General features: G+C 39.7%; 2 protein-coding genes across 9 annotated transcripts in view; one reads left to right on the forward strand and one right to left on the reverse strand.

The window, feature by feature from the left end:
* The window catches only part of SMC2 (structural maintenance of chromosomes 2), a 21,075-nt gene extending 12,867 nt beyond the window's left edge, over positions 1–8,208 (reverse strand). The window contains exons 1-11 of one of the 3 annotated variants that reach the window (XM_030237017.2): positions 8,072–8,208; positions 7,245–7,504; positions 6,210–6,359; positions 5,469–5,591; positions 4,523–4,561; positions 4,230–4,340; positions 4,045–4,089; positions 3,381–3,614; positions 2,635–2,784; positions 1,737–1,970; positions 734–893 (exon numbers count right to left, since the gene is read on the reverse strand). In XM_030237017.2, the coding sequence (XP_030092877.1) occupies positions 734–893; positions 1,737–1,970; positions 2,635–2,784; positions 3,381–3,614; positions 4,045–4,089; positions 4,230–4,340; positions 4,523–4,561; positions 5,469–5,591; positions 6,210–6,359; positions 7,245–7,412 (1,414 nt within the window). In that variant the 5' untranslated portion in view covers positions 7,413–7,504; positions 8,072–8,208. Of the gene's footprint in view, positions 1–733; positions 894–1,736; positions 1,971–2,634; positions 2,785–3,380; positions 3,615–4,044; positions 4,090–4,229; positions 4,341–4,522; positions 4,562–5,468; positions 5,592–6,209; positions 6,360–7,244; positions 7,505–7,588; positions 7,609–7,842; positions 8,025–8,071 lie in introns of those variants that run through there. The other 2 variants (XM_030237018.2, XM_050987146.1) reach the window with 2 other exon arrangements.
* The window catches only part of PTGR1 (prostaglandin reductase 1), a 21,265-nt gene continuing 6,922 nt past the window's right edge, over positions 8,206–22,548 (forward strand). Inside the window, exons 1-6 of one of the 6 annotated variants that reach the window (XM_030237084.2) lie at positions 8,206–8,285; positions 16,626–16,775; positions 17,418–17,524; positions 19,412–19,457; positions 20,158–20,217; positions 21,475–21,642. In XM_030237084.2, coding sequence (XP_030092944.2) covers positions 17,419–17,524; positions 19,412–19,457; positions 20,158–20,217; positions 21,475–21,642 — 380 coding nt within the window. In that variant the 5' untranslated portion in view covers positions 8,206–8,285; positions 16,626–16,775; position 17,418. Of the gene's footprint in view, positions 8,342–9,292; positions 9,505–16,625; positions 16,776–17,417; positions 17,525–19,411; positions 19,458–20,157; positions 20,218–21,474; positions 21,643–22,548 lie in introns of those variants that run through there. The other 5 variants (XM_030237083.2, XM_050987166.1, XM_050987167.1 and 2 more) reach the window with 5 other exon arrangements.

The raw sequence follows: 22,548 nt of genomic DNA on the forward strand, positions 1-22,548 counted from the left end.
TACAAACCATGCTGAGGTAGCAAAATGGACCGTGAAGGTCCACAGTGTAGCAGATATCCACCTTTAGACTGAGGAAACCAAGACTGGAGCAGGGTCCTGTCAGAACCTGCAGACCCATGGACAGATGAGCCCATGCTGGAGCAGGTTTGCTGGCAGGATGTGTGACCCGCCAAGGAGACCCACACTGGAGTAGCCTGCTCCAGAAGGACTGCACCTCATGAAAGGGACCCTTGCTGGAGTAGTTTGTGAAGAACTGCAGGCCATGAGACGGATTCACACTGGAGAATTTCAAGGACTGCCACCCTTGTGAAAAACTCCATGGTGGAGCAAGGGAAGGGTGTGAGTCCTGACCCTAAGGAGGAAGGAGTGGCAGAGACAACGTGTGAGGAACTGACTGCAGCCCCCATCCCCTATCCCCCTGCATCACTCATGGAGAGAAGGTACAGAAAATCAGAAGTAAAATAGAGCTTGGGAAATTAAGTTAAATTGATTTCCCTGAGTCAAGTCTATTTAGCCCATGACAGTAATCGTCAAGTGGATCACTCCCTGTGCTTATCTCAACCCATGAACTTTGCAGTGTATTGTGTCTGTCCTCTGTCTAGCTGAGAAGGGGTGTAATAGAACACATTTGGCAAACACCTGGCATTGAGTCAGGGTCAGCTCATGACAATTCTATACTCCTTTGCAGATTGCCCCAAAATTATGCATCAGAAGTCTGAATAGTTCACTAGACCTGAATAGTTCAGCTCCTTTATTTGCTTCTCTAGGGTTATTTTCATTTTTTCGACAGCTTCCAATGCATTTCGGTCTTTCTTGTAGCCTTCATCCATCTTTTTAACTTCAGCTTCTTTTGCCTTTAATTCTTTTTGTGCATAATTCAATTTCATTTGAGCCTATAAGGAGTAAGCAAATGTGAAACCAGATCTTCAAAGACAATCTTGCAGGTGCAAATTTAAAACATTTCCACTATCAATCTGTCCATGTAATTTATGAAGTTTTCCACTGGTTGCAGATATGACAAAAACCAGCCATGGCTTTTGAAAATAATGGCACAGGTTATTTGGAAACAAAACCACAGATCTTGTATTTAACTGTAGTAACATATTAGAACATGAATAAACTCTGAGAAGAAAAAAAGTAATTTAAGATGGGATATAGCTGCTCCTGTTACTCTACAGACATGAATTTCTCCAGAAGTGAGACAAGGAAAGTTAACTTTGGAAATTTAAACTCCAGTATCAGAACTACCCCAGCAGAGGTCTTCTGTCTTAAGATAAAACAAACATCGGCTCTTTCAGTGATGTGATGAGCATACAATTTAACTAAGGAGAAAATAGTTTTTTCTAAAACCTCCATTTCACAATGACAGGCATCTTTATTTTGATTCCATTAAGTTTAACTGTTGAAATATCTTTGACTGTTTATTACGGACAACAGTCCTAATTTTTTCCTATTCAATTCTATTGATCATTTCAGTACAGTGAATCCTACTTTATATCTCAGATGCCAGTTTGTAATACTCCCTCACAGCAATGCTACAGCATTTTCCTGTGCAAGGATATTTCGTTTATATTTTATCAAAAAGTTAGTTTAATGCATATGACAAAATGTAAAATATCTTGCATAGATACTGTGCACCTCTTTTCGTTGATCCTTCAAGCATGTGTCAATTGGCTTTCAGACAATTTTCAAAAGTATGAAGGCAGGTCTGAGACAGGCAGAGGTTTTTTCCTTACCTGTTTAGCCTCTGTTAGTGCTTGGCTAATTTCATTTTTGCAGATCATCATCTGTCCTGAAAGAGTAGCTTCTTCGCCATCCTTATTGCTGGATAGGCCAGCAGATACAGCATTAAAATGCTGTTGTGCTGCAGCTAAAGCCTGTGCATCTTTTTCACTTTCTTCCAGTGAAGCATTTAGTTCTTTCTGTAGATTCTTTACTTCTTTCTCCTTTGACTCTAATGCTCTAGAATCCTTCAGCAAGACAAAGAACAAACAAAAAAAAAAAAAAAGAAAAAAAAAGAGAACCTGAGTCTATTACCTTGAAATTCATGTTGTTTAAATAAGGAGCAACAAGTAGTTTCATCAACTACATTTCTATGACCCTTTGTCAGATTTTGTGAACTTGCAATATGTCTTTGCGTGTTTTCAAATGTGTTACTTGTCCTATGAGTAAACTGAATATTTACAGAGAGATGAAGGAAAGTATTAACAACTCCACAAAAACTAGGAGAATTATCTTGCTCTTCCCAATATCTAAAAAATTATCCTCCTGCATAAAAAACTATCGATTGTCAAAAATATGCAAGGCAGAAATTCCTCATTCAATTTTAAGAGTAACATATGTCCAGAGAGCATAATAGCCTGAAGCTACAGAGACCTCTGCTGAGCTTAAGAGAAAATTTGGAGCCGTGAGGAGTTGCACTTTATTTGTATTTGCATCATGTCTTTTTCTATAGGGAACCTATTACCTACGCTGAACAAATTAAACAAAGTGCTTAACATTTGTCTCTACTTTCTTAATGTAATTCTTGCCAATCACAAGATTCTTCATATCATAACAGGAAAGAAAAAAACAGCTGTTTCCACAATCTGAATTAATTTAGTATGTAAAGAAAATTGTATACTAATATCCTACCTTCTGCATACGTGTTACCAATTCATTGTACTTAGACTCTTCACCTTTTAAGTTTTGCTTCTGGAGATCAAGAGCACTTCGTACTTTTGTATTACCTCTTTGATGTGCTGAAAGAGCAGCTTCTAGTTCATGGAGTTTACAACCAGCTTCCTACAACCAGTAATGAAGGGAATTTAATTTAGCCTGGGAAACAAATGCAGTATTCATGTCTCACCTCTGAAATCCAACCAAACTAGAAGGTACTGTTGAAGACCACATCACTCCATAAGATGGGACACTGTCCCCGTACACAAGGTGGATTTAGACATCCAAAGACTCTATGGGCCATCCTGTATCTCATTGAATTTACTGCTCCCAAAATCAAAGTCAATACTGATCATGGTCAAACAAGACTTTGCTTGAATTTCTTTTGAGACATCAACAAAAAGGGAGAAATAAGCCTCTGGCAAAACTTACCATTGAATGCACAGAGTAAAAACATGAAGTCAAACAGTTTTTTACACTTCAGTTATTTTTCATTTGCATTTCAGACAAAAAAAAAAACCAACCGAAAAAACCAAACCCCTTTAAATGGATGTCTCCTAGATAAAACCGATTAACCTAAGCATAACCGCATAACCTAAGCAACATATCAGAAGAAGATAAAAATTCAACAGTATATTATCTATAAAAATAATATAAGTATCTTAAAATTATTTCTCCTGCTCCTCAGGTATTCAGAGGAGAACAACTCAGTTGTCATTTACCTTATCCTTTTCCTTTTCCATCTCCGCTATATCTTCATTAAGTTGTTTTACCTTCTGTTCGATTTCAGCCCTTGATTCCTGATACTTTTCTATATTAGACTGCATTTCCTTTAACATATCAGCACAGGATACCTTTGTTTCTTCAGCCAGAACAAACTGATAAGCTATACAAAACCGGCTTAAATGTTCTATTTCTCGTACTAATTTTTGGTATTCTAGATAGGATGCTCGTTCCTGGGCAAAAAAAAAAAACAACAAACAAAGCCTCTAAATTTTTATGGAGAAACAGAGTTACAAAAGACTACTGCAGAAATCTTTTAAGCGCCTCTAAATATCAGTATTTTTAAGTAAGTGGATGGATTCTTCATGTTATTCTCAGCTAAAACAACATTCATATGGCACACCAGAAATACGGCTTGACTTAGTATTTTTAAGAACTAAGACACTTTAAAATCTATTATCTAATTATCTTGTTTTCTTCCTTCTCCCTACATTGCTCTCTTGGATTTACTAGAAGTCTAAAATACATTCTCTGTATTAGGAAATATGACAAAATTCTTTCCCTTACTTGTTTTAGCCAAAATTTACTGGTTCAGGGTAGTTGTGAAAGTATTTTTTCAGTACTTGAAGGACCTACCTTACCACCCTTCTAATTTTTCCATACCTCTTTCAGTTTCACTAAAGATGGACTGAGCTCCTCATTTAAGACCTGAAACATATAACAGAAGATTTATACTCTGATTTTACTGAACTCTAAAATTTAAACACACTGTACAAGTCAACATTGAACTAGTTGTTCAGTTATCTTTAACAAACATGAATGAAAGTCTACTTCATAACATGTAGTACCTTTTGAATGTTTTCCAGTTTATTTTCCTTCTTCTCTATGGTTTTCTGGACAGCTTTTTTCTTGTTCTCATACATCCTTGTTCCAGCTGCTTCTTCAATCATAGATAAAATCTAAAATAAAGCAATGCAAAAAACTTTGATGTTTCTTCTTACGTTAGATTGGTTCAATTAAGCTGAACATCTCATCTCCGTCCAACCTTTATTTTTGTTGTCCCCCTCCCAACATATAGATTCTTATCATTCACATCAGTTCAGTAAAACTTCAGACAAAAACACTCCCACAACTTTCCTACCTCTGGTGGCTTCATATTTAGAACTTTGGTAATTTGTCCCTAGTGACAGAAAGATAAAACAAGATTAGTGGTTGTGTACCATGAAGTAGTAAAAAGAAACCAAAACCCCAAACCCCCACTCACTTTTATACATTGAATTATAAGTTCAAGCACTTTAAAATTTTTTTTTGCTACAACAATAATCTAGTTTACTCAATTGTTTTGCTCTTCAAAGTTTAAATAAGTCACTCTTTCAGGTAATAGACTTAAAATGGCCCTTACATTGTATCTTAGGCTAATCCTCCACAGTCCTGATTACATCTTAAAGGAGTAATGCAAATATTTTTCCACGAGTCTTAGTAGGTTGAATAAGCTCCTAATTATAAACCAGCTTTATGGGTGATGTAGCTCATACACAACAGGGAGAAAGACTGTATGTACGAAACTCTTCCTACCTTTGCCATCCACTTGGGATAGTTATATTTGAAACACTAAATCCTGCTTTGTTTTATTATTCCTTGCAAATATTTCAGGGATTTGCCTAGTCCCTTACAGTCTTCGCAATTTGTCAGCCTTCTTTTGATAATTGTGACTTCAGAAGGTACACATCTCAACTTCTTTCAAGATACTAACACAGAGCACAAATAATAGCAAATAAAATCTGCCATTTTATAATATTTATAAAAGCAATACCTATCTGATAAGGAGAGAAAAAATAGAAAATAAAATGGGAACATATTTTGGAAAAGTTTTGCTAACATGAGGACCACATGAGGTCTTGTGAAAAAAGATGTGTTTTAGAGTCAAACTGTGCTGTACTATAAATAGTAACAACTTAACAGACTTCATTTCTTCTTGATAAGATGCCTCTCTAATTAGGAAATTAAGTGTTTTCCCACTATCTCCCCTGTCTTAAATTTAGTGCAAGTCCTACTCTTTTTGGATTTTATAAAGATGCACACAATACCTGCATAATGAGGAAGTGAGGATTATTGACATTGAGTCCAACAGAACAGAAGAGATCCTGTACACGACTGTTGGCAGCATTCACACCATTGATAAGATACTTACTTCTACCTCCAATAGCAACCTAGAGAATAAAGACAAAAAAACTGCTTGGTGTTGTGAGAATGTAAACTGTAATAAAGAATAAAAAAATCTGAGGATAAAAAAAAAATCTGTTATATCTTTGCATACATATTTATGTGCAAACTGTGCAGAACATCAAAACAGAACTTGTTTGACATTTAAAATATTTACTAACTAAATTATAAGAAAGATTAGTCATTGAGGACAATAGTGTCAAGAAACTTTCCAAAAGCTCTACTTTAAAAAAACCAGACAATCCAAAAATAATCAAAAACCAAAACCCCAACATTTTCACCAGAACAATAAAGGTTCCTTTGTTCTTGGAGACCGAATTTAACACAGAGTTCAGATATTAAGAGGAAAGATATGAAAGCAGAAAAAGCCACAAGATGGAAAATTTTAACTTGCTTTATGAACACTTCTAGCTAGTACACTGGATCTGCTCTTACAGTTTGTGTAACTAACAACACTATAGAAGCAACACAGAAGCCTTGTCTCTACTGCAGAAACTCAGGGTCTTTTTTTTTAAAACTCAGGGACCCTTACTTTCCTTGACTGCTCATGAGCATGGTAAAAATGTACATAGGTAATGAAAAAAATACAGATATTAAAGACTCACCTGCCTAGTCACAGTGATCTCATCATTAGCTTCAAATCCCAGTGGACTTTGACTCTTGTTTGTATTATCAAAGTTAATAGACACAGTTGCCTTTGTAATTCCAGCTTGCCCACCCTTATAAACTAGATCGTGCAAATTGGAAGCTCGCACCTAAATCCAGGGAACAGATAAACACTTTTTTGAAAGAAATTAACATTTTAACTGTACTACTGTAGGTTTTGGAGAAATTAACAAAATAACCAAAGATCTAGCTGCATATTTATGAGTTCATGTCAACTGAAACATGGGAGCTGCAAGGTGCCATCACTGTAAAACCACAAACACTGTGTGCCAGTCTAGTTTTATTTATACAGATAAAATGTTTCTGCATGAGGCTCCTGACAAACACTGAATACATCTGTAAAAAAAGCCAGCTGACAGTAAATTTATTTAACAAGCTTTTACTTTTCATAGTGCAATTCACAGGGAAATGATTCAGAAAGCGTTCCTTGGAGGCCTGCTGGCTTTGTCTACAACTGGGGGAAGGTAGGGATGGGAAAGAAAGCAAATTTAAAAATCACCTTCAGACACAGATTAAAACTGATGTCAAAGCACGCACTTTTTTAGGAAAATAAAGATATATTATCTCTTAAATAGCAGGCATTGCATGAAAACCACTTTTAAATTTTTTTTTCTGATGAACCAGGTAGCCACATTTTAAGACCCAATCCAGTACTGAAAACATTTATTACAAATCAGTAAATTAGTGCCTTTAGATGCAAAAGGACTTTTGACTTGAAGTTGTTAGCTCTTAAGTGGTTAGTTTTAGCCTACTGTTTTAAGCCACATACTTTGTGATAGGTGGATAAAGTTATAACTCAAGCTTAATGTCAACAACGACAGATACCCAGATTCATGCAATGAAAAATTGAAATAATGAAGCTATTTCTTTCAAAGAAGCACCGCTTCAGGTGTTCCACGGAAGGTTACTCACTAGAGCAACATGAAAAGTTGCTAATAGAAGAAAGGTTTTTCTTAAATGTCTCATCTCTTTACCTGTGACAGATTGCTGATTCCCAGCACGAAACAGATGGAGTCCAAGATATTGGATTTGCCACTACCGTTCAAGCCAGTAATGGCATTGAATAACGAGTCAAAGTCATTAATTTCGGTTCTCTGAGCATAGGATTTAAAACCTTCGAGAACAATTGATTTAATGTACATCTTCTCAATGTTCCTATGGCACCAGGCAAAGTATTCCTCTGAGAAGCACTGAGAAAGGTATCCGGATTATAATCCTATATCCTACACTTTACCTAGAGTAAAGAAAAAAGAATAACCAAATGAATCACACCGCCAACAAACAACTAGATCTGAGAAAATGGAAAAAAACAGCATACCTTTTACAACAAAAATACCATGCATTTATAAACGAAAAAATCCAAGCAGACCACAAGTCCAGGCAGTATCCCATCTGTACTTCAGCATTTCTAAGGGACTTGACTTTTCACAAAGTTTATCACAACACCTGGGCATAGACTCACGGCAAAACCACGGTTTGCCGCAAAGCTGGCCGCAAGCGAAGGGGAAGAAAAGCCCCGGGCGTTCCGGAACACGGCAAAGCCTCCCTTTCCCGCTCGCAGAATTGCTGTACCTGCTCACTCACACCGCCCGCGAGGGGCAAGTCGCAGGGAAGCGGCAGCCTCGGCTCTGAGGCGCCGCGAACAAAGACCCATCAGAGCCCCATCCTCAACCCTGCCGCCTTCATCGCGCTGCCCCCGCCAGTGACCCTGCTCCAGCGAACCCTCCCTGCCGGCTCTGATGCCAAATGGGCGGTGGGCAGCCCTGCTTCCCTCCCCGGTGCCGGTGCCTCACTCGCTCACCCCCGTCCGGCGCCGCTCCTAGCTGCCCGCCAGGATCAAATTTTGGCGCCGAGAGTCGGAGCCGTTAGGGGCGGTGCCTGATGGCGGCCGCCCCGCGTCCTCAGCCCGGCCCGCCCTCCCCGGCGGGAGAGGGGCGGCGCAGGGCCGCGCCTGGCGCCTCCTGCGAGAGGAGCGGGCGCTGCCGGCACGCGGCCGGAGGGCACGGCGGGCACTGGTGGGCAGGCACGGCGGGGAAAGGGCTCTGCCGGGGGCGGGAGCCGGCGGAAAATGGTGGGTGTCGGCCCAGGGAGGGAGAGCGGCGGGGGGCCTGTGGTCCCCGAGGGAGATGGGGGTGCACGGGAAGGTACTCGGGCGTTCGTGGGGAGATCTGTAGCGCCGCTGAGGAGCTTGAGCGTCAGGCTGCGGCGGGAAGTGTCTCAGTAGCTCCCTAAAATTAAATCAAAATGAAGGAAGTGCTGCTCTCTTCTTCCTACACGCATTCCTGTTATGCCTGCCCCACCCCCTCCCCCCCCCCAAAAATGAAAACAGAACCGAAGCGCCATTTATGCCTGTTCAAATCTGTTGTTGTAATATATACACACATGCTTCCATTCGAGCAGAATTAGGAGAAATTGCTCAAAATGTGTGAGTACGTGACAATGGAAGAACAGTAGCTGTCTGTTTATTGCCGTCAAAGCAGGAAAGCAAAGACGGCTGGGGGCATTTACTCATTCCTGAGCCTGCTTTTGTCATGCTGTGTAAATAGACCAGGACTGTGCAGGCGGTCAGCTGGACAGTGTTACTGCTGAGGTCAGCTGTAAAACTTGGTGTCCTAGACTACTCAGTTTGATGTTATTTCAGTAATTTGAAATTATTCAGACTGCAGGTCTACATTACATTAGGGAAAAAAAATACAGTATATTTCTTTGCTTCAGGAATTATATTGGATGCAGCTGTTTAAGGCATCAGTGTGACATCACTGCTGCTGGAAGTACTGTAGCCAGAAGTACTTGATGGTCCCTTAACTGCAGTTCACTTGCTTACATCTTCAACTTATACTGGGAAAAATTATTTTGAGTTTGCACAAGAATCAGAATGATACTGTGTAACTATGCAACCCACTCTTATTTGGCAAACTGAAAATGTTCCCAAATTATTTTTGAATCTGCCTGCTGTGGGAAACGTGCTTGAGTGTTTCTTGCCTGCAAGAGGGTTCCTGGTTTGTTCCTGTTATAGGTGGCTGCTTGGACTACACTGAAGGTGGCACCTGGTTGTTCTTCAAATGGCCAAAATTATTCTCACTGTGTTGAGAGAGTTGGCAGCTGGGGAGCTAGGACTGTACCTGCTCCAGCTGCTCCCTTTCCATCCAGATTAACCACAGCCTGAAATAAGGAAATTGAAATAAAGCAGAACCAATTCTGATGTGAGCAGCTTCATCCTATAAAGACAGCCAGGTTTGTTCCCTGTTTACATATGACATGGGAAAGGAAAACAATTGCTTAAGTATTAAGAAATAAGTTCTTAAGTAGATCTATAATAGCTTTGATGTCAAAAGGCTTAAATTTGAGTGCTTCATTTTAAGAAAAATAAAATCGAGTTGTAGTTATTTAACATGCAGTTAGCACATAGGAATGAATATAACACATGGTTTGAGGAAGGAAAATATATTTTTAGCAGGTGGCTATCTAGGAGTGGTTTTGTTATTGTTATAATAACTTTATTGAACTTCCTAGAAGCAAAATTCCAACAGTTGAAGGAGCTAGTCGGTAGAATCCTCTGTGAAACTGCCCTTTTGGACAAGAGGTGATATATTTTTAAGGACACCTTCCACAGAGCACAAGAGCTAGTGATCCCCAGTCACAAGAAATTGGGCAAAGAAGGCAAGAAATCAGCATGGGTGAGTCAAACAAAAAGGCAGGAAGGACATGCAGAGGCAGTAGCAGCAGGGCAGGTATCTGGAAGGAGTATAGGGAGTCTGATTGTGTAGGGATGGGCTGAGGAAGGCAGGGGCCTGGAGCTGAACTTGACAAGGAGTGTGAAGAATAACAAGAAGGGTGTCTACAGTATGTTACTTTGACAGGAGAGGTGAAAGAAAGCATACACCCACACACACCACTGTGGGAAAGGCCAGGCTGGCAAATGGGTAGCAATGGATGAGAAGGCTGAGGTACTCAACAGTCTGAGGTACTCAGTCTTCAATGGCAAACCACCTGTCTTTCCACACCCTTCGAGTGGGTGGGCAGCAGAGTGGGGACTGGAGTAGCAAAGTGTTTCCTACTATAAGTGAAGGTCTAGTGGTAGGATTGCATCTGTGAAAAATGCCATCCTAGGGGTCCCAGTGTCATGACAAAGAAGCCATCCTACAGTGACATATGACACCTGACAGATTTTCCTCTTGTCACTGATCAACACTGGTCATGGGTGTGAGCTCTGACTGAGATATTTCCTGTGGTCTGTAAATGTGAGCGTTCATCTAGCCCTACCTCAGAGACAAATTGGTGAGTTAATCTTGTTCCTAAGTTGGAGAATTGTCCACCACAGTGGACAGCCTATTACTAGCCATAATTTTTGATATCCTTATGAAAGACCTAGACAGTCATAACCTGGATATGCAGAATCTTTCCCCACTACCCTGAACTTGGATCCAGCTGCATCCAGCGTTCTCAGTTCCCTAGTAGAAGAAAGTCCCTGATACACATGAACAAATCCAGTATAGAGTCACCAAGATGATGAAGGAAAACCAAGAGAGAAATGGCTTTGTTCAGTATCCAGAAACAGAAGCTATTGTTTCTGCTGCCATCTTTAGCTGCTTAGCAGCACAGTGTTAAGAGGATGGAACCCACTTCATCTGAGGGGAATGCACAGTAAGAGATGATAAATGTCGTTTGCTAAACAGTGTTTAACAGTGACACATGGAGAGTCCTCTGATTTCCTCCTGCCAAACCATGTCAAGGTCAGATATTAGAACAGGTTGAAATCTTTATTATCTTTCAAAAGTAATACAGCTTCACATGTCTGTTGCAATCTGATCTGTGCTTCAACTCTTAAAATTTGTTTCCTTGGACTCTCATTGTCATCTCCTTTTTTTCCTCATGTCCCTTTAATTTTTCATTTATCAAGTCTCCTTAATACTACAAGATAACGGGTAAGAGATACCAGGTGAGATGTATGTATATGCTAAGTGGGCTAGAGCAGCAAGTTTCCATCTTGTGGGAGAAGCTGGTTGTGCATGTTACAAGCAGGAACTTGTTCAACGGTGAAACTACCCTTGTTATAGTACAGAAGTCCAGGAGGGGGCTTCAGAGAGATCGCTGGTGCTTGAAGGCGCCAGCCTGAAGTTTGTCACTTCCCTTCCGAGTTCTCTTAGTCACTATGCTGCAAGGGGGTGTTAAACTTTTGTAGAAAGGCTTTTATATACTCAAAGTTTTATTTGGCAGCTGTAAAATCAAGCAGAGTAAACATTTCTCTCTGTGGGGCAGTAACAGGCCTGTTGCTGTAAGAACAGGCAGAAGTGAAACTGGGCTATAGGATGTTTCTATAGCTTTGATGAAATTTTGCATTACTGATGTTACAACATGTTTGTCCTGTATCAACATTTAAGTGAGGCAGAAGTAAAAAAAAGTGCCTAAAAGAGGTTTAGGTTTAATCACTTTATGCAGTGACTGGGAAAGCACATCTGGCCCTTTAAGTAGCTTCTGCTTTTTTTGTCAGCCCACATCAAGTGCTGTGCCCCATAGAACCATAGAAGTGCTAAAGCTGAAAAAAGACCTTTAAGATCATCAAGTCCAACCTAGCACCACCATGTTCACCAGTAAATGAATGTAGTTTGTCCATGTAGTAGACATGTCCTCAAGTGCCATGTTTTTTGAACACTTCCCACTATGGTGATTCCACCAGTTCCCTGGACAGCATTTTCCAATGCTTTACAGCCCTTTCTGCGAAGAATATTTTCATAGCACCTATATTAAATTTCCCTTGGCTCAGCTTAAGCTCATTTCCTCTCATCCTGTCACTTATTAATTGGAGACTGGCCCCCACCTGGCTACAGCCTCCTTTCAGATATCTGTAGAGAGTGATAAGGTCTTACTTAAGTGCAGTTCTGAGAGCTGCATGCAGCTGACCTATTTCTGTGATGGTGTTGACGTCCCTTTTCACTTTCTCGTGTGAACTTGCTCCTTTGAACCTCTGTTGGAATTGCGACCTGATAACAAAGTGGCACAGTCATTTAGGAGAGTGAAAACTAGTCGCCTTCAATCTTTGACCTTCTTCCAAGATTTGGTAGTATTGCATAAGTAAAGTGCAGTTGCAGCTTATTGCTTCTTAATGCAGTGTCATGCTTGTGTGGATATTTGCAGTATGGTCTCTGCCAAAAGTGGCATGGGAGTGGTTTGCCTTTACTTTGTTCTTAGCACAGGGAAAAAAAAATACAATTGAAAAAGCATTGTAAGAACTAAGTCAGAGGGGAAGAATAGGTAGCTTTTGCTAAAGCTTGTAAGAACATGGGATTTGAGGCCATATTCAGTCCCAGGTAATCCTTGTATGGGTATGGAAGTCCAGAGGTGTCCTCTGGATTGTTACTCCCTTGGCAGTATCTACTGCCAAGAAGTCCTTTTATGTTAGTTTGAGGGGCTTTTTGGGGGTTGGTTGTTTTTGGGTTTTTTTAAGGTTTTTGTCCCTTATGCTGGTTACTGGCACTTTGTTTTAAAATGCTGCAGATGATTAATAAATTAGATCTGGAGGAAGAAAAAAGATAAGATGATGATTACCAGAACAACTTTGCTATTGTGGTGATGGGTGAATTTCTTCTCAGAACCAATCTACAGACTAATTGTGTCTGTGATACACTTCACTTAGCCTCAGAAGAATCACACCCTTTTTTCCCAGTGTGTAACTGCTTCAGAATGGGGATGAAAGGAAAAGTACCACAATCATATCTGCGAACTATGACTGTCAGGAATATGAGCTGTTAAGCTAACCCAAAATTTTAATTGAACTCATGTAACTGACAGGTTTCTAAAAGGATTTTGTCCTCAAGGTTAGATTTGGGCAAGTCCAGGCTAGGAAACCATGCTACACCAATCAGGAATAACAGCTGAGGTTAGTTGAGAAAGCATGAGTCAAATCAGAAAAATTTACATATCTTGAAAGCTTTACTGCTTTTCTGCTGTAATGTGATGATTCCCTGATTTTGGTTATCACCACTAGCTCTTCAGTCTATTGAAACTATTTCAATTTTCTCAGACTTGTCTGTCTCTTCTTTTCTAGTTGCCAGTATGTATTATGGTATTCCAGTTTTCATCTCTTTCTTCCTCTCTTCCATTTTCCCCTGAATTGTGAACCTCGTTACTCATGCTGATTTTGGGAACTGAGCTATGATTACCTGTGTGAAGCTTTCACTTTCAGCTCTGCTGCAGTTTGGAGCAATTGCAGTGTCTGAAAACAGGTGGGATCCTTGCTTTGTTATGTACGTACATTGCTAGTGCAAAAAGCCAAGACTTCCCAATACATTATTTCTTGCCTTGATTGTCTTTATTATTTGATAACTTGATGGGCTAGACCACAGGGCAAGGAGGGTTCCAAGAACATCAGGCTAAATGTCGTCTTGGCCTTCAATTTCAGCAAAGGCTTTGATGGTTCTTTTTTAAGAAAAACAAGCAGAAATGCATCACCTTATTTCTAAAGACATCTTCTTGTCACTCTCTGGGCTGTTTGTTCTCACAAGTTATCACAGCAGTCTCTTTACTGTAATAATTATAATGGTCTGTGAAACACTTTATACAGCAAACACACAGAAGTGAAACAAAGTTTTAAATCTACCAGCAAAAAGCTGTTAGAGGAACATTCCTAATAACAGTTTTGAGTCAAAATTTGGAAGAGATTGGGAATTTATTTGCAGAGACATGTTCAAAGAAACAACAATTTTCAGGCATTCATATACACTATAACATCCAAGATTTTTTATAGATACTCCGAAAAATCTGCCTAATTTATTGCATTATGCTATATGTGTTTTGGTTTTTTAAGTACTTTCAGAGCATTTAATATCTCTTTGTTGAATGGATAACCCAAGTTTCATCCAGCTAAACAGTGCTTTATTAAATTTACTGCCCAGGTTAGACAATTTCTATTGATTAAGTTTTCTGGGGTGTACTCAGCTATGAAGTGGCTCCCTTACTGCACCTGCAATGTGTTAATCAAGTTTTCTAGGATGTATGGACCTTTGACTCCTTTATTGAATTCAGTTCTTCAACTATTGATTAGGTTCTCTGAGCAGTGTGGGTCCATGGAGTTCCTTCCTGCAGTTACAGTGAGGTAATTTCTCAGAGTTTTCTGCTGACACTCATGCAACACAGATCTAAATCAAAATCACAGTCAAACTTTTTTTATAATTAATTAAATGTAGTTAATTACAATTTTTTTGAAAAATCACAAAACTCCTGTTTAACTAAGATATAATGAACTGTCAAAAGAAATTTATTATTCAGACCTACTGACCTTGAAAACAAGGTAGCATTACAGTTTATAAGAGCAGGTTACTATTCTTGGAACTGAGATTGTAGCTATGACATACTTAGTCCAGTAAAATTTTGTTGGAACCCAGAAATGTTGTAACACTTCTGTTTATCCTTTGGAGTTATTTTATATGCTTGCTTGAGCAATGTAGTCCTTACCACTTCTTATGATTTTATATCTAAACATACAAAAACATCTTGGTTTGTTAACCTGGAAATTAGTTTGTGGTTTGTTAACCTGGAAATTAGTTTGCGGATCTAATAATCAAGCATGTGTCTGTATTGTTTTCTGTTTGGTTTGGGGTTTTTGTTTTATGACCTACAGGAGAGTCTCCTAGCCTTGAAATGGCTATAATGATGTGATATCAGTAGAAAAAAAGAGAAATAGTAGACAGAAAATTTGTTCTGCTTCCAAAATTAGGCCTAAATATAATAAAAAAGGGTTTAGTGAAATTAGTATTTCAATATTGTTCCTAAGCAGGATCATTGCTCTGCAGAAAAACCCGTGTTTTCCAAAAAGTAGAGATGTTTGATAGGAAGGTGAGGATTCCTGTGATTAGGAGATCTGAGGGTGGAAGCACCCAAAGAAACAACACAAGAGAGACAGAAATGGCCAATACTGATGGCACGTACATTTGCAGATCGTCCTGTACTCAGACTTAAAGACTCAAGCTACTAAGATAGGATAGTGGGAGAGTAAAGAACAGGGCTGGTGCTTTTTAGGCATACACACAAAAGATACAAAAAGCGGGGAGTCAGTATTGATGATGTGACAGGATGGAAGACAAAACCTTTCTGAAGCATTGTTGGCTCCCCCGAGGTACAAGTGGCACATCAGTGCATGGCTGCCAGCCTAGCCAGCATCCCTTTGTTCCTGATTATTCCTGGTTGGAGCACTTCGGTACTTATCTGAATGCAGGGCACACAGGTGGGACAAATCCCTCTCAATGCCTGTGAGTGTAAGCTAGTGAATGGGATCCGTTTCGTGTATTTCTGAACAAACCTTTTGCTCCCGTTTTCTCGCTTTGCTTGGTTGTTGCTGCAATGTCTTTTGTTGCAGCCAAACACTGTTGATACCAAAGCAAATACATAAAGCAGCAGATACAAATGCTGGCCCACTTATCTATTGTGGGATGCTTTGATTTTGATGATTTTGTGAAAGGTGATTTCCCCAGCACACAGTTCTGGTGCAGGAAACCTTCACTTGCTTTGTGTTTCTTTGTCATTGTGGAACACGAAATATCTCTGTTTCATCACAAAAAGTTGTTGAGTGCTGATTAGTTTCTGGATTTGCTGACAGATTCTTTTATCTAAATAGTAGATAATAGAGTAGATAGAGAGCTTGCCCTGTTCTCCCTGATCCTTGCATGTGCATCTTTAAACACATTTTGCTTTTTTTTCCTTAGGTCCTTGGTACTAATTAGCACTTCTGTCCTCAGGGGTTTTGTAGTTGAACATGTCGCAATGTATTGGTTTCTTTACACTTTTCACCCTTCATATTGTACTTGGGCTTTTTCACAAAAAGAACAAAAGCTGAAGACAGTCCCCTGCACAGAGTTTCCTCCCTTGATACGTATACCTCATTGCAACATAGTTGGGGCAAAACGCCAAAATTTGCTATTGTTCTTAAGGTGGCTCGTAGATAGAGGCTTAGCCATGCAATCTGTCCTTGTGCTGAGAACAGAGAACGTGTCAGGGCACACCACATGAGTGGAGAATGTATTTGCTGTGTTAAAGTATGAATTGAGCAATGAAATGGACATTAATTTTTAATTAGTTATTTCTGCACAGAAGTAGAACTCTTTAGAGTTTCAGGGCTGGATGGGTAAAATGTAATTTGAAGAAACTCCTGTTGTGGTGGATAGTCTTGTCTCCCGACCGCAGAATTTTGTGGGTTCTAGAACCACGGGTTTTATGCATTTAGCGTTGTGTGCTTGACAAAGTGCCAGTGCAGCTGGCTGGGCACTGAGCTGAACTGGGTTTGGAGGGTTAATCTCAACTACTTAATGGGAAGAAGGTGAATCACAGTGGGTGTTCCTTATGCTATGTTTACTTACTTCTAGGGAAGTGTACTGAGGGCAGTACCTACCGAGAGCAGACATTTTCATCTTTTCTGAGTGTGTGTGACTGAAGGAGTCCAGCCAGTGACTGAGCAGACGCAGAAGGTTATTTACTTGTCAGCGGGAGACCCAGTTTTCACCTGCTTGCTCTAAGTATAAACTTCTCTGTTCTTGTTGATTCACTTGGGTGTAAGAAGGGAAAAGGACCTGTGATGATAGAATTAATGCAAGTAATTTGTTTGTTTCCGTCTTGGATGAAAAATATTGGTAGCAGTGTACTCCCAATTCTAAGTGCTAAGCTTTGCAACTGGAGAAGCATTTTCTTTCAATATGATGAATGTCACAGAAAGAGATCTTGCTTACATTTTTTTTTCACATTTGCACTTCGGTTCAAGCTTGTAAAAGTTTAGTTTAACGGTTAATGAGGGCAATTGACATAAGCTTTTAATTATATTTTCTAAAGGGTTTTTTTTTCCTCCTAGAATGAGTAAATTTTCCTTCTTTAGAGTGGGAGTTGTACATTTTGCTGGGATGACTTCCCACATGAGGACTTGCTGCCAGCAGGCAGAGAGGTCTGACAGGTCAGAGGAAGATCTAGGTTGCTAATGCAATAAGGGTACTTTTCTGACATTTTCTTAACCTGGTGATATTACCACAGAGACAAGCAGAGGCTTTCTTGTGTGATGGCACATTATTGATATAGATGTTTTGCCTGATGAAATCTAAACCAGCCCCTCGAGCAGCCCAGCACTGTTGGGCATCGCTTTGATAGCTGTGCTTTGTCTCTGTACACAGGATGGTGATTGCCAAGGCATGGGCTCTAAAGAATCATTTTGATGGTTTTCCCAAAACCAGTGACTTTGACCTGAAAAAGATAGAGCTACCAAATCTAAAGGATGGAGGTGAGCAGAATGCTACTTGTTACTACTAATTTTTCTGGAGGTTATGTGTTTGCTGATGTGTGGCTGTGGATCTATAAAACTGCATGTTTCTCTTTTGGAATTTCAAAAATTGCTGGCTTGTCACAAGCCAGCACCTTAAGGGTGAAGGACAATTGCTGAAAAAGTATACTGATGGGGTTAGTGGTTTCAAAGGCACCGTGCCTTCTAGATAAGGCACTTAAAAACAATGATTGAATTCCAAGTTCATCACACAGCAATTGGGGCCTACTTTTCACAGTTTCTGCTGCCTAATTGCACTTGCTGCCTGATGACAAAGGCATTTGAATGTGTTTGCAAATGGAGAAAATCACCATGAAGAAGTGATGTGGCCTGAAAATCAACAGCCACGAGGAGAAGAGAATTTTTTTAATGCCAAAAGAGAGAAGTGGACTGTGACTTAGAACCAATGAAGTAACTGTATTAAGTTCCTAACATGTTTTACTAGTAAAATGTTTTTATCTACTTTAATTTTCAAAATCTTTTGGAAAAAGATGGAGAACATGATACCCTATAGGAGTAGGTTTTCAGTGGAGTTTTTCATGCTGATGGAGAAAATATTGAGGATATTGCTAGAGGAGAGCAGAGTGACTGCACTTGGAGTGAGCGTGCAGCTGAAAGACCTTGGGGCTGGAGTCACAGAAGGTTGATCTTCTATTTCAAGAAGAAAAAAGATGGCAAGATTTTTGCTTGCATTCAAAATCGATTTTTTTGGCATTTCTTGTCTTATTTGATTGTTGCAGCAAGAAGAGAGGCTGAATGTAAATAGGAAAAAAAAAAAAAAAGACAGGTTTTATTCCTGTGTTTCTCTTTTTTGAAAAGATTAAGGAATATGATAACTTATCATCGTATCAATCACAGGAGCTGTTGATAAAAGAATGAACTTTGATTTTTGGTTTCACATGGACATTTGTGCTATATTTTCCTGAGACTTATCCCACCACTTGTCATTTACAAAATTTGCCACACTTTAAAAGGTGTGTAGAAGGAATTGTGCAGAAGGATATTAAAGTACCAATTATGTTTACAACTTAAATGTTTGAAAAATGGATTTCTTCTTACATTTGCAAATACATTTAAAAATTTCATGCCTGTGGGTATTTAAGAAGATAGAGTAATTTTTTCGTTCATATTTTAATCCCTAAAGCAAAAAGAGGCATAAGTTCACACTACAATGGCACTTTTATATGCGATGGTCTTCCTTGTTATGTTATGTGGCTTTTCTGCTCACTCTCAAGTAATGAGAAGGTACTTCTATCTCTGAGTACATTTCCAGCTAGACTGCTGCAGCACAGGCTGTGAAAAATATTAGTAGGTGGAGATGAACCGCTCAAACTGCTGTGTAAGTGAGAAGTTTAAAACATGTTTAACAATGTCTTTCCCAAGAGCAGGTGTTGTTAGACAGTAAAGTGGATTAGGCTATTTGGAAAAGATAAACTAATGCCTTCTGCTTAAGGCAGCCAATTAGTTTGTATTTGACCTGTGCCACCCTCTTCTGGCTGAATCATGGGATGACATTTTATATACATCGAAATTAAATGAGATTTTTTTTTATGAATTCTGGCTGCTCGACTCTTCTGCAGAGAGAGGAGACACATGAGAAATTGCAAGGTTGAAAATAAGATAGTTTTCTAAAGCTACACTGGGGAAATTTTCTTTTTCAACAGCATACCAATAACCCAAAACTAAAGAATGTTGTAGTTGTTTCAGGTAGGTTTTTCCTAAACAAAGATGGGATATGGGGGTTTTGAGCTGTCAGGAGTTCATATCAATTTACCTGAAAGACTGACTTGGGAAAACTGCTCTACTGCACTGTTAATATCCAGGAATTTGCTTTGTCTTTTGTTGCAGAGTTGCTCCTTGAATCAGTGTTTCTCAGTGTTGATCCTTACATGAGGTATACCTTTTTGTCCTTTCTGAATTTCTGGCTAAGACACCTCATTTGAATTGCCGTTTAAACCTCAGAACAACGGTGGGCAGCGCTCACTGCTGTTTTCAACGTCCCAATGCCTTTGTGAGCTTTTTAAAAAAATGTACATGAATTACAAGATGCAATTTATGGAGCTGTGCCAGATTTTACTAGACGTTGGGGTAATATTTCTGCAGCCCTAGACTTTTCGATCCGCTGTTGTTCCTTGTCATGTCTTCAACTGGAATGCAATGTACTCAAATGAGACTGTAGCCTCGTAGCAGTTCCTTCTTAATTTAACTTAGCAATCTTGTACTTAAGGACACACATTTTAAGGTGGACATTGCTGAAATACCCAATAGGGGGTAGTTGAAGCACAGGGAGACTGGGTAGTTTGAAGAGGCATTGTGGACACTAAATTCAGAGATAGTTCTCTGGGTCTCAGGCTTGTTGTAGTGATGGACCATGATGGGAAGATTAAAGATGTCATCCCACCAGCACTCCTGCCCAGGATGCCCAAGTAGCTGGCACTGGAAAACATCTGGTTATGCTGTTACAATGACAAGCTAATTGTTAACTGTCAACAACAGATATTCTCTTTCTGTGTCAAACAGTTGCTACTATTTCCTAGTGTGTCTGGAATGTTATTAAAGTTGCACGCTGTAAGCTGTGTTTGCCTGTGTTGCAGACCTTACAGTCGAAGGGACATGAAGGAGGGTGACATAATGATAGGCACGCAGGTTGCCAGGTAAGACCTTCAGTTCCTGTTATCAATGTGCATGGCAGATCACAACAGGAATGTGCTGACACTCCAGACATCTGCAGCCTATGTTACCCATCCTTGACTTGTGTCTACGTACTTCTGTTGGAATGTATTTTTCCTCTAATAATCTCTTTTGTTTTTCTGGAGAGCATATAGACCTAGGATAAAATCTGTATGTTGTTTCTGGTGATAATGTCTTCAAAGGCAATTTTTACAAGTATAAAGGACCAACCATTGTACTTAGCACATTTTGAACTTCACATTTTAAAACCTGATGTGCTAGTAGCTGCATGTCTGCAATCATGCATGCTATCTATTCCAGCTGAAAATATCTCTGCATCATCAAAGATACAGCTCGAGCCAAAGGGTTATATAACCTTAAATCCATCCTTTTCCTAAGCTTGTGGTTATGTAGCTGCACAGATGTTTCCCTCTGTCAGCCTGTTCCTGCTGTGCTTCCTGTGAGTTGCTGCCTAGGAACATCTGTGGCCTTTAACTCTTGTGTTTCTCTGCAGAAACATTGAGGGCTGGGATAAATTAACAACCAAGTCTGATGGACAGAAGGTCAACTGTTTCTAATAATTTTAAGCTGCTAATCTACCCCTTTCCAACACAGTTTTCTTGTTGAGCTAAGAAAGTGGAATTTTCATTTGGCATAGAGATCCTGGTATGAATATCTCCCTGATTTTAGATATTGCTTTTTATCTGGTTTCATTACCCCAAGAGGTTCCTCTTCAGGATCTTCAATTTTTAAATGATGTGCAGGTTGTCTGAGAACAGCCAGCCTGTCAGCAACTTGCTGTTCCATGCTTTAATCCTAACATCCTCTTTCCTGCATTTAACTCACAGAAGCCTGGTCTGATCTCAAACCAAACTGGTGCTAGTCAAAGAAACAATTGGCACTTGTGTATGAAAATTCGGTTTATTGTGGGCGAGGCTGAATTTAAAATCATCTTGCCAGTATTTCCCTTATCATAAGAGGTTGTAGACATTTCAGGAAAGGCACTTGACCCCTAAAGCATCAGCAGTCAGAAAATACAGGTTAAAAATCATTATGTGAAATATTTTTTTTCTGAATCACAGGAAGAATGGAAGACCCAGTATTGATTTGTTTCTAACAGGATGTGGGGTTTTTTTTTTTGTTTTGTTTTGTTTTGGGTTTTTTTGTTTGTTTGTTTGTGTTTTTTTCTTTGTTTGTTTTGTTTTTTGTTTTGGTTTGGTTTTTTTTTACTTTTTAAACAGGGTTGTAGAAAGCAAAAATCCAGCTTTCATGGTGGGAGCCTTTGTCGTGGCTAGCAGGGGCTGGAGAACTCATTTTATCTCTGATGGGAATGACCTACAACTCCTTCCTTCCACTTGGCCGGAATCACTCCCCAGATCTCTAGCTCTTGGAACAATTGGCATGCCAGGGTAAGTTTGGAGATGAAAAGGCAACTATTCCCTGGATTTTGGTGTGCAGAAGCTTTCTTCCTGTCTGTATTGACCTTTGTCTTGTTCTACCATCATACTGCCTGTTCATGCTGGTAATAAAGCTGTGCTTCTGGATGCGCTTGCCCTGTATAGGGCATGAAGTTTAGCCCTTCCTCAACATCAGAGGAGATTTGCCTTGGAGATTATTGTGCCTCTCCTTGAGGAGCTGTAATAGGTCAGAAAGAGGATCCAGGAAGAGGTGGAAAGAATCTAGTTCAGTCTGTGTTAGACTTAGTGGACAGTCTCAAACTTCACTGGCACCTGGACTAGTCTGTTTTTACTGATTGGGCTCTGTTGCTGTTCACTATTGCTATTTCCAGAATCAACCCCAAAGTGCAAAAGACAGATGCTGTATCATGCAGCAAAATAGATGTTCTTTAAATTGCACTGCAGCAGACAGAAGTGCTGTGCTTTGGAATCTGTACGTACTATTGGAATCTCTCAGTCATCTGCTTGCATTTCTTACTTCATTCTCTGTAGTTTTCATGGGAGATCAGGACTTAGGCAGTGCTAATGATCTGGAAGGCTTTCAAAATGATTGTAAAATTGTGTGTGGTGGAGAACTTCTCAGATTTCATTTTAACATCAGTCAAGATGCATGTATTTTCTAGATGTCTCATAGAGGAATTCAGTTAGCTTTTTCAGTTGAGACCATATGGGAAGCTCTGAGCTTGAATTTAGAAATTAGAAATTAGAAGAGTTCTGTGGGACTCTTGACCTGTCGTTTAGCTACTTCAGTGTTTCCTACAGATTACTAATGCACTGGTGAGACCTGAAGTTTCCAGTTTTGGGCCCCTCACTACAAGAAAGTCTTTGACTTGCTGGGGCATATCCAGATAAGGGCAG

This window comes from Serinus canaria, chromosome Z (genome assembly GCF_022539315.1).
Source record: "Serinus canaria isolate serCan28SL12 chromosome Z, serCan2020, whole genome shotgun sequence".
Lineage (NCBI taxonomy): Eukaryota > Metazoa > Chordata > Aves > Passeriformes > Fringillidae > Serinus > Serinus canaria.